Source organism: Littorina saxatilis, linkage group LG12 (assembly GCF_037325665.1).
Source record: "Littorina saxatilis isolate snail1 linkage group LG12, US_GU_Lsax_2.0, whole genome shotgun sequence".
In the NCBI taxonomy this organism is placed as follows: domain Eukaryota; kingdom Metazoa; phylum Mollusca; class Gastropoda; order Littorinimorpha; family Littorinidae; genus Littorina; species Littorina saxatilis.
This window is the reverse complement of record NC_090256.1, coordinates 30680459-30695542: the sequence shown is the minus strand read 5'-3', so window position 1 is coordinate 30695542 and position 15084 is coordinate 30680459. Positions and strand designations below refer to the sequence as shown.

The 15084-nt window shown below is 40.5% G+C and overlaps 2 protein-coding genes across 2 annotated transcripts in view; one reads left to right on the top strand and one right to left on the bottom strand.

Moving 5' to 3' along the window:
- Positions 1-3542, bottom strand: part of LOC138981726 (poly [ADP-ribose] polymerase tankyrase-1-like) — a 33209-nt gene extending 29667 nt beyond the window's left edge. The window contains exon 1 of the mRNA XM_070354790.1: positions 3345-3542. Coding sequence (XP_070210891.1) covers positions 3345-3534 — 190 coding nt within the window. The 5' untranslated portion in view covers positions 3535-3542. The remainder of the gene's footprint in view (positions 1-3344) is intronic.
- Positions 3543-3669: 127 nt separating this feature from the next.
- Positions 3670-12658, top strand: LOC138981727 (DNA replication complex GINS protein SLD5-like). The gene is made up of 7 exons (XM_070354791.1): positions 3670-3934; positions 5293-5439; positions 7307-7360; positions 8116-8213; positions 9202-9290; positions 11309-11399; positions 12545-12658. The coding sequence occupies exons 1-7, from the start codon at positions 3845-3847 to the stop codon at positions 12639-12641; spliced, it is 666 nt and encodes a 221-aa protein (XP_070210892.1). The 5' UTR covers positions 3670-3844; the 3' UTR covers positions 12642-12658.
- Positions 12659-15084: the final 2426 nt, after the last annotated feature.

Below are 15084 nucleotides of genomic sequence, written 5' to 3'. Positions count from 1 at the left end.
GTGAATGTGATGAAAGATGCCAACACCTTTACTGTCTCTGGCTAATTAAAGTGATCACCACTCTGCCCCCACCCCCTCCCACAAAGATGTGACCTCAATCAAATTTCCAAAACATAAGGGTTGGGGAGTGGAGCAGTGTTCTGTAAACACTGAGGTCAGTTTTACTTTTGTGTCTGCCTCCACACTAGCAGTACATATACTTACAGTTACACCATGAAACTGTGTGGCAACTTTCTATTTCTTAAATTTCTTTTTATTAGTGTTACAAATTTCTTTTTATTAGTGTTACATTTGTATTGAGAATGTCAACATGGATGTGTTCTAATATATATATTGGCAACTTAATTAACGTTACAACATCCACAGGCAGTAGAGTAGCACGGGGTTAAACGCCCAGGTGAGGTCAAACGCCCACCACCGATATTTCGGAGATGACATGACCAAACGCGTCTGCTTGGTAAACGAAGTCAGAAAAGCAGGAAGTGACGCGCTCGGTCATGTTATCTCCGAAATATCGGTGGTGGGCATTTGACCTCACCTGGGCGTTTAACCCCGTGCTACTCTACTCTACACTTGTTTATTAAAGCAAGGTGTATACAAACATTTCTGTTGTCCCCTACCATCCTTCTAATAATATGAACTGAAAAGTGCAAGCAAAGCATGTTTGTGCAGTGGAAGTTGGAATCCCCCTTTTAAAGACAGGCCAAAAACTTAAAGGTGGTGGTCAACATTTTTGCCTTTTTTCAATAATCTTATGGTTAGATTTCACTAAAAAGTTATGTCAGATGATGAATGAACCATGGGGAAAAAATGTATACAAAATAAATATCGGTAAAAAAGTTTTTATTTTTGAGAAGTGTTAGTAACACTTCCAATGTTTTGATTTCCATGTGCAGAGAGTATGTGCTTTGACTATAAATATCGACCAATCAAATTCATGTCACTATGCTGACAACCACACCCACACAATCACAGCAACAGTTTGACTCTGGGTATTGGAGCGCTGTCCACGAATTTGTTTTAAACGCACGAAATGCATGGTATTTGAGAGGAGTTTTGACCTCGGCATTTGCCAAATAAGGATATCCTGCCTACTACGCTGAATTACTATAATGAATTTTCAATCGGCTACCCTGGCTTCGTCCTTCCTGGTTGAAGGGGGGTGTATTTTTTATATTTGTAGAGCATAGACTCAGTATTTCAATGGTCAAATGCCAATTTCTGTATAAAAATGTAGACAAGGACTTTAAAGAAAATCAGATCTTAAAAAGGAGGGACTCTCCAAATCGAGGTAAATTAAGATATATTCAGCCTTACACTTTTTACAGGTTCTGGATTCATACAGGCACTATGGATAAAAAATGTATACACACCAGGAGTTTTGTATTGAGCGGTACAAAACACAGTGTTCATATCAATGTGTGATAGCTCCATGAACAATGACTGAATGAGGGAACTTTGGAGGCGAAGGAAATTGTGTGATTCACTGATTGTGAACCAAGTTGGCTTTTGTATAAGTCTATAACAATCACTGAATCAGTATTAATTTTCAGGGAATTTATAAGGCGTCGGTTATAGTCCGATTAACTGCCAGAAATGTCTAATTCATATGGCCAGAACAAAAGAACAGAAAACAAGTTCTGTAAAGCAAAATTAATACATTTACTGATTTAGTCAATTTGTCGAACTCACAGAATGAAACTGAAGGCACTGCATTTTTTTCCACCAAGACAATAGCTTTGCCGATACCCTGTGACCAATAAAGCTATGACACATTCATGTGAAAAGCGTACAGAATTGCCCCGCTGATCACTTGAAGTGACAAGCAATAATAGCGCAGTAGTTCTTGCCCTCAAAAGGAAAGCTCGCTTTTTAACTTTCTGAGCTTGTTTTAAATCCAAACAAAACATATATAGATCTATTGTTTTTGGATTCAGGAAATGATAAAGAATAACATTTTGGATCGATTACGAACATTTTAATTTCAAATAGAATTTAAATGACCAAACTTATCAAAGAATTTTTAAGCTTCCAAGCTGAAATGCAATCCCATAGTCCGGGCTTTGTTGAAGATTGCTTGACTGGAATTTCAATTAATTTGATTGAAAAATGAGTGTGTGACTACGTTGCGTATGTCCATAACCTTAGTGGGATTCAAACTTCATAATAGTTTACTTAACACAGTGACAGACACACATTTAGAAATCAATTGTGGGCCAAGTGTCAAACAATCAACTTTTATCAAGTGTACATTCGAACAAGTATACCATCCAACAAGTGCCCATTTGTTCATGCCTTTTGAATGTATTTCAACAAGACACGGAAACCTAGACATACTGAACAACGCACTTGCAGTTGCACTAGCTTCATCCAAAGATTATTTTGATCATGATTTTCTTTTTTTTAAATGTTTCTTTTGATTTATTACATTTTGTAGGTCGGGTGACAAGATTGCTACTGCTGCATGCCGTTGGAGAAATTGCCATGCAACATGATTCAATTTCAATCAATTAAAAAGAATGTCTTATATTCCATTGTGAGCTACTATCATGGAAAATCACTACTGAAGCATTGCCGTCCAGGTAGCATAACATGTAACACGACGATGATAAAGTATTGAGGTCTAACGAATGACGTATCACAACGTGCGCGGTCGTCCTTGGCGGTCAAGAAAGCCGCGGGCGCCGCCGTGATCATTGCGCAGACGACACTTCTAGACCGCCAATATTTTTTGTGCGCATCACGTGCTTCACATTTATATTATAAATCGGCCGGAAACGAAGCAATTGAGAAACCTGGATATCCATTCGACCAGCAAACTGTGGTATTGATGTGCTGTCAGCTGTTTAACACATGATCTAAATCCTCCTAGGTAGTCAAGTAAGCTGTAAGGTGTGCCTTTGATAATGGCGGTGAATGCAGTATTTCAGTCTCTTAGTCTCTTAAGTCTTATCATCAGTTTACGGTAGTCTCGCGTAGGTCAGTAACTCTAGGACACGAGACTGAGTGTGATCTGTTTTCCTACAGCAACAGCCCTTTAGGAAATCATCCAGTCCCACTAAAGGTCGAATACTACTACTAGTAGTAATAGTAGAGTACTGGACCCATTCTGCATGGCAGCATGATCACTGTTATTGTTTGTGTTATTGTTTGTGTTACTTTCTTGCTGTTTTTATAATTTTAAAGATATTTATAGTGTTGTGCGCTATGTGCTTCTTTGAGGTTAATAATAACAACTCTAATTGATTGCACATGAAATGAGATGACCACATGTAAACACAAATTAACTGAACAGGAAAACTGACCACACAGGAAAATGACAAAACAAGCAAAGGAAAACAAACCAGCAGCAAAATGCAGAGGGGTAGACTTCCTTCCTGCGGTGTCCTTCGCGTTCACATTGCTCGATGTCACTAACTTCTTAACTTTGTTTAAATCACCATTTCTGCACGCTTCGAATAATTCTCTTCCTGGGTCATTTTGTGACGGGATGTTAGAATCGTTGGTGAGAGCTGCGCGACGACCGGTCGCCATATTTCCCTACTATCATCTCGCACTCTCTCATAGAAGTGACGAGACTTCACGTTGTACTTTCAAATTTAGTTCAGTCCAAAACAGATTCTTGGCTAAAATAATATTTTTGCTGGCATGTTTTACTGCTACTACACTGAAGCTTCTTCAAGTATGTTATATTTATCAATAACGTTGTTTTAGAAAAAGGGACCATCTCTACTTCTCCAATCCATACTTTTTATCTTTTCTCGCGGGAAAGTTTCATTGACAACAAGGCAGAATCATCGTTTGTCACCGCAAAAGAAACTCATCTTCGAAAAGTTGAAATAATATGGCAGAAGTTGACATGTTTCACGAGGAAGGAGGAGATGAGGAAGATGTTGTGATGACAGCAGCTGAAGTTTTGGAAAAGCTAGAAGAGGTGCACACCGGGTGTCTGTGATGGTTCATGTGTGTGTGTGTGCACTGCGCTTTAAAGAGATAGAGAGAGAGAGAGAGAGAGAGAGAGAGAGAGAGAGAGAGAGAGAGAGATGTTGACCATAACTATGCTGCAAGTTCCTTGATAACCAAGTACTTATACAGAATGTCTGCCTCTCTTCCGTCGATATGTGTGCGTTTGATATTGAACGAAGAATATATTTTTAGTTCCATCTGCATTTGCACAGCATTGGCAGGATCACTAGGCCAAAAAAAAAATTGTCTGTTTAGGGTAACATGACCAAAAAAAGTAGGGTCGGTAGGTAGGTAGTTTTTTTGTTTTTTTGTTTTTTTTGTTTTTTGTAAATGCTATGTTGGCTGAACATTCACTTCTTATATTTGATGAATACATGTTTCAAAACTAACGTATAAATAAAACAGAGAGAAAGGGAGAGAAAGAAACGCCAAATGTCTCTTTTTAGCATTTTTACCTCTTTTTTTTTTTTTTTTTTTTGAAATCCAAAAAAAATTTTTGGGTCGGCGCCAAATCGATAGGGTCGGTCGGGTTACCCTAAACAGACAATTTTTTTTTTTGGCCCTATGTAAAATGGCTAAGAGTAGGATCACTATGTAAAATGGCTAAGAGTAAAATCACCGTGTAGATTCCATTCTCATGTCAACATGCAAGAGTGCGCCAGGTGGCTGATGCTATAGAATCACCAGAACTCGATCGGTGCACTGATGGGTAGAAAGTCGCTACAACTCCTTAGTTTCTTTTTTTTTTTTTTTTTTTTGTTTTGGGGGGGGGGGGGGGGGGGGGTGAGTGAGTGAGTGTCCAAAATATTTCACTTTTAGGGTGGGAGAGAAAAAAATAGGGTCGGTCAGGGAACTTAATTTTATTTTGTACGTCTTTAACAGTACATTGGCAAATGGGGAAAAAACAGGAACTGGGCTCAAATGATTGCATGCATCCTTTCCTAGCATAGCCTCTGTTAGGAAGGACAGCTGGGACTATGAATTGTTTCTACTTTTTAATCCATGAACCAAGTTGCACAGCTGGTAGAGCACCCGACTGCGAGATCCTCGGATCACTGGTTCGAATTTGAGCCAGAACACACACGAGTCAACTCTATCTGCAGACTCTGAAATGGAATCTATGTCCTGTTGCTCGTCAAAGAAGACGGTCATTCTGCCATAACTGCAGGTGGCTGATTACACCTTAAGAAATACACACACGCCTGCTCTAAAGCTGCTAGATTGGTACTAAATGGTAGTGACCCGAATTTCCCGGTTGCCATCTAGGGCAGCAACAAAGTAACGAAAATGATGGGAAAGAACTTTAAATCTGTTCACAACTTTCAGGCATGGTTGAATGAGAAGTTTTCCCCCGAACTGCTGGAGGGGCGGATGGACCTGGTGGACTGCATGCTGGACCAGCTAGCGGCCATGGAGAACAACCTGCGCATGGCCAGGAAAGGAGACCTCAAGATCAGTTTGCACCGCATGGAGGTCAGTGTTCATCTCTTAAATTGGAGTAATGTTGTAAGACCTGTCGAGTTAAAAGAAGCACTAGACAGCATATACAGTTGTCACATTGTCAAATTATGGAAGAAGATAATTTCAAACGCACTGGCTATATGCACTCGGAGTGTATACAAGACCTGACCACTGTAAACACTCCGGCTTTAACTTCCGGTTGCGAAGCAAATTTGCCATTCGACACCACTTTGCGATAGGAACGCAGAGCAGTTGATTATAAGAGTACAAAGAAACGAAAACAATCTGATGCTGCACGGCCTTTGCTGTGACGTAGATTACATTTTCGACACTGAACCGCATCAACATTCGGAGTGTCATTCGACGCCATTTTGCGAAGGTACGATTCCCTTTTGATTCATGGTATCAAAGTATGCTGGGAACAAACACAGACAAAAACAAACACACACACGAAACTGATGCTTCATGGCAGTTTATTGTCGGAGTTTGGAACACACTTGGAGTGTGTATCGACCTAGAAACGGTTGTATACTAGCTATGTGAATATGTACATTATTTGCCAACCCTCGACACTCCAAAAAAGAGATAGCGGAAGTCCATACATCAGACTTATTTTTCCACCTACGACGCATCGCCTCTATCCGTCGCTACCTCACCCCTGATGCCTGTGTGAAGCTGGTCGTCTCCCTCATCTTCAGTCGACTGGACTACTGCAACTCCCTTCTGGCTGGCTTCCCCGCCTCATCCATTCATGGCCTACAACGAGTCCAGAACGCTGCTGCCAGGCTGGTGTTGAAGAAGAGGAAGTGAGATCACATCACCCCCCTACTTCGTTCCTTGCACTGGCTCCCTGTCAACACCCGAATCTCCTACAAACTGTCCACTCTGGTCTACAAGTGTCTCAACGACTCGGCTCCTGCGTACCTTCAATCCTTCCTGGACCTGTACACCCAGCCCTCCGACCGTCCCCTTCGTTCTGCTGCTGACCCACTCCGCCTTCACATACCTCGCTCGAAACTCGCATCTGCTGGTCAGCGTGCATTCCCCTCCGCGGGCCCCTCCGTCTGGAACTCCCTGCCGCTGGAGCTTTGCCAGAGCCCCTCTTTTGACGCGTTCAAGAGTAGGTTGAAGACTCAGTTCTTCCCGTAGCTGGCTGTGACTTTCATGTTCGACGCGATGTGTTGTGCCCCAAATGACATCCTTGTGTTGTGCTCTGTGAGAGGTGTTTTGTGTGTGCTTAATATTATTTTGTTTGGACCTAGCTATTGATGTGTACATTGTTGTTAAACAGTTGTTTGTTGTATGTTTATTAGGGTCTGCTAGTGTGTGATAGGGTTTATGTCCGTCTGTAGATGGGTTTTTTCTTTTTCTGTTAGTCCTGTGTTGACAGCTCTTCGACAAGCGCTTAGAACTGTACCCACGGGATACGCGCGATATAAGCTTCTTGTTGATTGATTGATTGATTTTTCATTGGCTACTTCCTAACGACTTGTTAGGGGCATTTCATTGGCTACAGATTTGTAACAGAGCTTTTCATTGCCGGAGTGTATACAGACTCATCGATCCTGTATACTCTCGAAGTGCGTATAGCTTTTGCCAATTTCAAAATATATGATTATGAAGTAAGACAAGAAACAAAATTGAAACATAATCTTGTTGTGTTTTTTCTCAGGCAAATCTTACTGTAGTCATCTGGAGTACACACAGAAGTTTTCTTTTTATTTGATTTTTAAATACGCGTATATATTTTGTAGTAAAATTCCACTTCTGTGATAACATTTGGCAATATTTGTCAGAGTGTTTAGATTGATCAAGCAGAGTTCATGAGATTTTGTTCTTGTGAAACTGACTCATAATTCATATATCTTTTTTGTTCAAGGTTGACCGCATCAGATTTATCGTCAGCAGCTATCTAAGGCTCAGATTGGAAAAGGTTTGTGCATAGTATAAGATGCTTATATGTATCCCATGGATTTGTAACACCCTATAACAAAACGTATAATGTATGGTATGTACACATTGAAATATTTTTAGATTTTTGTACGAAAAAGAATCTTTCAACATTACTTTGCTTGAAGGAAAGAATCATTGCTTACTGTCCGAAACTCAACAGTCCTGTGATCAAAGCTTTAACTGAACAATACTGGTGGGTGAAATTTTTTTTTACATACAGTTGAACCCCCCTTTAAAGACCTCCACAAACCTGAGAAAATCAGGTCTTAACAAGGAGTGAGTCTAAAAATGGGTGTACAGTTATGTCTGTTATAAACAGAAAGTCTGAGAAAACAAGGTCTTAAAAAGGAGTGAGTCTAAAAATGGGTGTACAGTTATGTCTGTTATAAACAGAAAGTCTGAGAAAATCAGGTCTTAAAAAGGAGTGAGTCTAAAAATGGGTGTACAGTTGTCTGTTATAAACAGAAAGTCTGAGAAAACAAGGTCTTAAAAAGGAGTGAGTCTAAAAATGGGTGTACAGTTATGTCTGTTATAAACAGAAAGTCTGAGAAAACAAGGTCTTAAAAAGGAGTGAGTCTAAAAATGGGTGTACAGAAATATGTCTGTTATAAACAGAAAGTCTGAGAAAACAAGGTCTTAAAAGGGAGGGAGTCTTACATTGGGGTGTCTTAAAAGGGGGGTTCCACTGTACTTTGCTATTAAGTGGGTAGGACATTGGCCTCTTGTGCTGTGCAGGTTGAGAAATACACTAGCCATGTGCTGGAGAAGGAAGAGCAGAAGAAGGACAATGAGGAGCCTCTGATGTCCGATGCTGAAAGGCAGTTTGCCAGAAAGTGAGTTTCAGCATGATCCGGTTCTTGTAGCTTTCATATATATATTTTCTTCTGTTATTATTCTAAAGCAATAAAGAATGTATTAACTTCTACTCTAAGCTCTGACTGCAATTCGGGGTTGAACACTTCTCAAGTTGTGGTCACAAGAGGCAGGTTTTTTGACAAACTAAAAGCAGATTTTGCGACAGACTTCTTTCTCACGACAAGTGACTGTGCATGCAGCAAACCATCTTTGTGTCAGACAAATACTTTGTACCTAGCCCTGTTGTGTCTTGGGAGTTGCATGCATTCAGTAACAACACCTGCACTTTGTCAATGTCAGCAATAACTGGAGATGAGCATTAAATAAGACTATAACTAAGCACACTCATAGTCATTTTCAACATAAGGCCCAGAACAAAAAAATTCAATGATTCCCCGACTGACCTTATTTTTTCCTCCCAACCCTAGACCTTTTTCTTTTATCCTGAAATGAATAAAATAAAAATGACAAAACTCAATTTTCCACCCCAACTCTTTACAAGGAAAGTTATTGTTCTGTTCTCCGACATCCAGGGGATACAGTTGCATGATTTTTGCCCAATAAAAAAATCAAGTGCGCCTGTGTAAATACATGTAAAAAATGAACTGCAATAAAAAAACAACTGTTTTTAAAAAATAACAACAGGGAACAGACCTACCGATCCTAACCTTTTTTGTCTTTTCATTGGAAACAAATGTTTTAATTGTTTTGGCCTTATCACTAATACTCTTCATTCCACTCGCTGAGAATGCTCTCACAGGAAATTGCATTAACTCTTCAAAATTCTAATGTTTGTCTCTGATTACGTAGGTTCTTCAAAAACTGATAGATAACATATTTTTACATTCTGTACAAGAGAATTTAGGTTTTTTGTAAAGGCAAAGAATAAAGTTTCTTTTGGCTCTCACTGTCAAGCGATTGCTTAAGCTCTTCAGAATTCTGCATTTTGTCTCTTTCATGTTACAGGTTTCTAGAGTGCAAGAAGAACCATTTCGGCGCACTTGCTTTGAAACACATGCCTCCAAACATGCAGTCTGCTGAGAAAGAGCTTGCAGGTACTATTTCAGTTTCTTCTTCGTTCATAGGCTGAAACTCCCACATTCACTCATGATTTTGCACGAGTGAGTTTTTAAGTGTATGACCGTTTTTATCCCCAGACATGGGATTCTTCCGTAAAATTACGGAATTCCGTAAATTTTTAGGCTCCAGGGATCATTCTTGAGATTCGTGCAAATCCGCTGAGAAAATTTTGGGGTATATGTAGGTATAGACCCAAGTTTTTCGGCCGGTCCGCTGATCGCGACGCTCCATTCCATACTATTCTTGAACGGTTGGTTCCTAAAACGGTCAGACTGTTGCTGGTCGATCCGTATGGGAACGCGCTCTGTGTCTTTGTCTCCTACAGTCACCGTTTCAACGTAGCTATCGGGGATTCAGTATAAGCATACCGTATGAGAATGATTCGGCGCCATTTTTACATCGCTTCGAGCCACTTGCCAAAATGATGAGGAAGCTAAAGCGAGACGAAACCGTTCTATCCCGGGAAATTGACCAGCAGAAGTACAAGAAAAATCTCTGGAGATTCGACTGGCTCGATGAAGTTGTATCATTGAGCTGGAAATACGAGAAAGGCCAGAAGACACAAGACGTGAAACTGAAAGTTGGCGATGCTTTTGCTAAAATCAACTTGCCGGGAAAAGCTCAGTGCACTTTGTGCAACGATGTTAATGTTATCAACTACGGCTCCAATGGAAAGACTGCCCTCAAAAGCCACTTGAAAAGCAACAAGCACCTGACTATCCTGAAAACCCAGTCGTGTAATCAGTCACTGGGGTCGTTTGGGACCGACAAGGTAAGAACATTGAAGTCACACGCCACCACCCCCCCCCCCCCCCATCCCCGCCTCTCTCTCTCTCTCTCTCTCTCTCTCTCTCTCTCTCTCTCTCTCTCTCTCTCTCTCTCTCTCTCTCTCTCTCTCTCTCTTTCTCCTCCTTATTTTGAGTCTTAGCGTAAAATTAATTTGAAAAACATGGGAAGGAAGAGAAAGGGAGGGGGGGGGGGGGGCTATGATTAAGCTGAAATATGCATTTCCGGGCCATTTTTGTGTGTCTAAAACACTAAAAACCTTCAGCTTCTAGGGGCGAAGCCCCCAGACCCCGACCAGGGGCGTCGCCCCTGGACCCTACTGGGGGCCTTCTGCGGCCCCCAGACCCCCACCTTCTTTTTTCCGTAATTATCACTTTTTCTGAATCCCATGTCTGATCCCGCCATTCAGGCAGCCATACGCCGCTTTCAGGGGAAGCATTCTGGGTATTTTTGTGTTTCTATAACCCACCGAACTCTGACATGGGTTTCATGATCTTTTCCGTGCGCACTTGGTCTTGTGCTTGCGTGTACTCACGAAGGGGGATAAGACACTAGCAGGTCTGCACATAAGTTGACCTGGGAGATCGGAAAAATATCCACCCTTAACCCACCAGGCGGCCGTGGCCAGGATTTGAACTCACGACCTCCCGATTAGGAGGCCGATGTCTTATCCACTAGGCCACCGCGCCCATCCCTTGCAGATACAACTGTAGAAGCATTCTGGTGAAGTAACTCATGGATTTACGAGACTGAAACATTAGACAAGGATTGATTCACAACATGTTATGTCCGGTAATAGGGAGCAGTTTACTGTCCTATTGTTTAAATCATAAATGTCCAATGCACTTTTTTTAAATGTGCCCGGCTAAATAGTTTGTCCATTTACAAGTTTCCCTGTAAAAAGGATGTTTCCTCTGGAGATCGCGTCTCTTAAAGTAGCAGCCCACTTTGCAACCATGTTTACCGTCAACTGATGCATGAAATCCCGTGTTTTCAGTATAGTATTCATGCTAGTTTTGCTACAGGAACTTACTTATTCAATGAAAAATTAAGGTTGGGGTGGATAGACGTCATTTGCCTTCCTCTGTCTAACTATTACTGCATGGTCTAGCATGCTAAAACATGAACTTGAAGAAGCTTTTGTTGGTGTGTTAGGCATGGGTATAGCACGTTTGAGTCTTGTAATACATAATCTTTATTTTTTCAGGAGTTGCACCCAAGCTCAACAGCTATGTGTTCCTGAGAGTGAACGAGAACACTGCAAATGTATTGATAGAAGAAGACACAGTCGATACCGGGTTGGTGCCAAGTTGCTTTTTACATTTAGTCAAGTTTTGACTAAATGTTTTAACGTAGAGGGGGGAATCGAGACGAGGGTCGTGGTGTATGTGCGTGTGTGTGTCTGTCTGTGTGTGTGTGTGTGTGTGTAGAGCGATTCAGACTAAACTACTGGACCGATCTTTATGAAATTTGACATGAGAGTTCCTGGGTATGAAATCCCCGAACGTTTTTTTCATTTTTTTGATAAATGTCTTTGATGATGTCATATCCGGCTTTTCGTGAAAGTTGAGGCGGCACTGTCACGCCCTCATTTTTCAACCAAATTGGTTGAAATTTTGGTCAAGTAATCTTCGACGAAGCCCGGACTTCGGTATTGCATTTCAGCTTGGTGGCTTAAAAATTAATTAATGACTTTGGTCATTAAAAATCTGAAAATTGTAAATAAAAATGTATAAAACGATCCAAATTTACGTTCATCTTATTCTCCATCATTTTCTGATTCCAAAAACATATAAATATGTTATATTTGGATTAAAAACAAGCTCTGAAAATTAAATATATAAAAATTATTATCAAAATTAAATTGTCGAAATCAATTTAAAAACACTTTCATCTTATTCCTTGTCGGTTCCTGATTCCAAAAACATGGCATTGCGTTCAGTTTCATTCTGTGAGTTCGACAGCTACTTAACTAAATGTTGTATTTTCGCCTTACGCGACTTGTTGTTTTTCTGTTCTTTTTTTCGCATATGTTGTGCTGTATCTGCATATATACTATTTTTAAGCAAGTCCATGCTCCCTGGAATTACAGGTCATTGGCATTGCGTGCAGTCATGTTGTCTGTGTTACTCATAAATAAAAAGGTTGTTTTCTTTCTTTTTTTGGCCTATTTTATTTTTTTTTTTTAACTATTGATGTGATATTTTTAGATTATATATTCATTCACTTATTTGCTTAGTTGCATGTCCTCTTGTATTCCCTCCCCAAAAAAGAGTAAGGCTTTGGCATATTTTACTCATAATATACTAGGTTGATAGTAGCAGGACACAAAGAAGCACAGGCATTCATTCTGACTGATAAAGTATGGTAATTGCTGTTTTATTTAAAATGGTATTTGATCTCAAATTTGAAGTTCATAACTTTTTGTGGCTTATTCTTGCAGGGAAGAAATCATTGACTTGGAGAAGGGAGATCAGCACATTCTTCGCTACAAACCCATTGCTTCTCTTGTCAACTCTGGAGCAGTTTCACTAATTTAGTGAATGTGTGTGTGTGTGTGTAAAAAATAGAGAGCAAAAGAAATCTTGGAGTGAATCAGAGAAAAATCAACAAATATTAAATTATTCAGATGACACAAATATAAGGTTAATTAGTTTTAAAATGTTTTTTACTTCTTCGCAGCAATATATCATTACTGTACATGATAAATGTAATAACAATGTGGTATATATTCTTCTTGTATAGTACATGTATCTGTTAAGAATAAAGTTTGCTCTTCACGCTTCCTGTTTCCCCTTTTCCCTTATTTTCTTCTAAAACCGTATGCCTTATTGTTTTTCAATTTTAAAATGTGTGGATTGTCTTTTAGTTGAGTGAAGCAAGAAAAGGACGGTGATATGAGATTGCTATTACTTCTTTTGGGCACACATGAATTGACAGGTTATAACCTTGAAAAGCTTGACTTGATTCAGCAAAATTTCCATGCCCTTCATCCAACCTCCCAATTTTCCCTGAATAAGAGAAAGTACAAAATGTTGTAATGTACAATATTGCACAGCTGAAAACACCAGTCATAGTTGCAAGCTTTTCACTGTGGGGACTTTTTTCAGAATTCTGATTATTTAGTGCAGAATGTTGAGGTTGTCTTTTAAAAATTGTACATGAGCTTTGAAGGGTTAAGAACTGTTTTCAAAGTTAGACTGGCGATTCTTGAGATGTTTAGATTGTAAGCGAAATTTGTCTCTTTGTTGTGCAAGACACTTGGACGAAGGAACACATGCATGTCGCGACTACAAGAACACAGGAATTTTGGTTCAGTGGCGGCAGCTGCTTGTCAGTGTTGATCAGCAAACACCAGCTGTCTCACTTCTGCAGAAACACATCAGACGTTCAGGCCACTACTGAAAACATCACACACTTTAATAACTTCATGAATATTCTCCTTATCGGCGGCTTTACCAGACAACTAAAAAGTTGAATTGACCTGATGTTTAATAGGCTATCTTGAAATTTCTATCTACTGCTTGTGTCACTCCCTTACCGAATTCAAGCCCGCTTTACAGCTTTTAAAACGTTTTGGAGGTATTTTTTGTTAAAGCTTATTTTACGCCTATCAAATGTGAAACGCAATGGAAGTGAAGTTCCTCAGAATAGCCAATTCTATGAATTCGATTTCTCTCGGCAAACAGAAGTTCTGTTCATTGAAATCGGAAGTCATGTTTACTAAATTAAGTAGAAGTACAATGACAAGGCACTGCATACCCCCCCGTGAAGGACAAATCGCCTGCCTCTCTCTCTCTCTCTCTTTTTTCTCTCTCTTTTTTTCTCTCTTTTTTTCTCTCTCTCTCTCTCACACACACACACACTCTCTCTCTAACACATACACACGCGCACATACACATCCACATAACTAAACACACACGCCACGCGCGCTAGAGGGGATGACGTCACGATGCATTGAAGTGAAACATCGTGACGTCGTCTCAGTGCGCAAACATAATTGCCGTAGTCTCGAAAATTCTACCCCAACAAAACGGCCCTGATATGTTTGGATTGAACACGCTCACAAAGTTAACAAGTCGCGTAAGGCGAAAATACAACATTTAGTCAAGCTGTCGAACTCGCAGAATGAAAATGAACGCACTGCAATTTTTCAGCAAGACCGTATACTCGTAGCATCGTCAGTCCACCGCTCGTGGCAAAGGCAGTGAAATTGACAAGAAGAGCGGGGTAGTAGTTGCGCTGAGAAGGATAGCACGCTTTTCTGTACCTCCGACTCTTCGTTTTAACTTTCTGAGCGTGTTTTTAATCCAAACATATCATCTATATCTATATATACTAGAGGAATACCCGGCTTCGCCGGGCCTGAATCGCGAGACAGAGACAGACAGCGTGGCGGTTCACCACAATCACCTTTGAAGGCGAAGTCCTGTCAAACGGGTTTGAGAATTTTAGAGCTTATTTCTTAGCCCTATATTATCTGTTGTGGCTTCTCAAATGCCAGAACATACAGACAGACAAAAACCGCTAGACCACATCACAAACAGAACTCTACAATCCACAGGTTTTTGCCCACACACACACACAGACAGACACAAGTCGTATATACATAAAGATATACTAGATGATTACCCGCTTCGCCGGGTACCGGCTTCACCGGGAAGAAGTAGAGCCGAATACCAGGCTGCGCCTGGGACCCGGCATTGCCACACGGAGGAAGGGAGATAATCGCGGCTAGAGGAATACCCGGCTTCGCCGGGGTGAATCGCGAGACAGAGACAGACAGCGTGGCGGTTCATCACAATCACCTTTGCAGGCGAAGTCCTGTCAAACGGGATTGAGAATTTTAGAGCTTATTTCTTAGCCCTATATTATCTGTTGTGGCTTCTCAAATGCCAGAACATACAGACAGACAAAAGCCGCTAGACCACATCACAAACAGAACTCTACAATACACAGGTTTTTGCCCACACAAACACACAC

What these genes read in the sequence shown, in the direction of transcription:
- LOC138981727 (XM_070354791.1), top strand. Translation starts at nt 3,845, where the DNA reads ATGGCAGAAGTTGACATGTTTCACGAGGAAGGAGGAGATGAGGAAGAT. An exon ending in TCAGTTTGCACCGCATGGAG is followed by an intron (nt 5,440 to 7,306) that starts GTCAGTGTTCAT and finishes TTTTTGTTCAAG; the next exon opens with GTTGACCGCATCAGATTTAT. An exon ending in GAAAGGCAGTTTGCCAGAAA is followed by an intron (nt 8,214 to 9,201) that starts GTGAGTTTCAGC and finishes TTCATGTTACAG; the next exon opens with GTTTCTAGAGTGCAAGAAGA.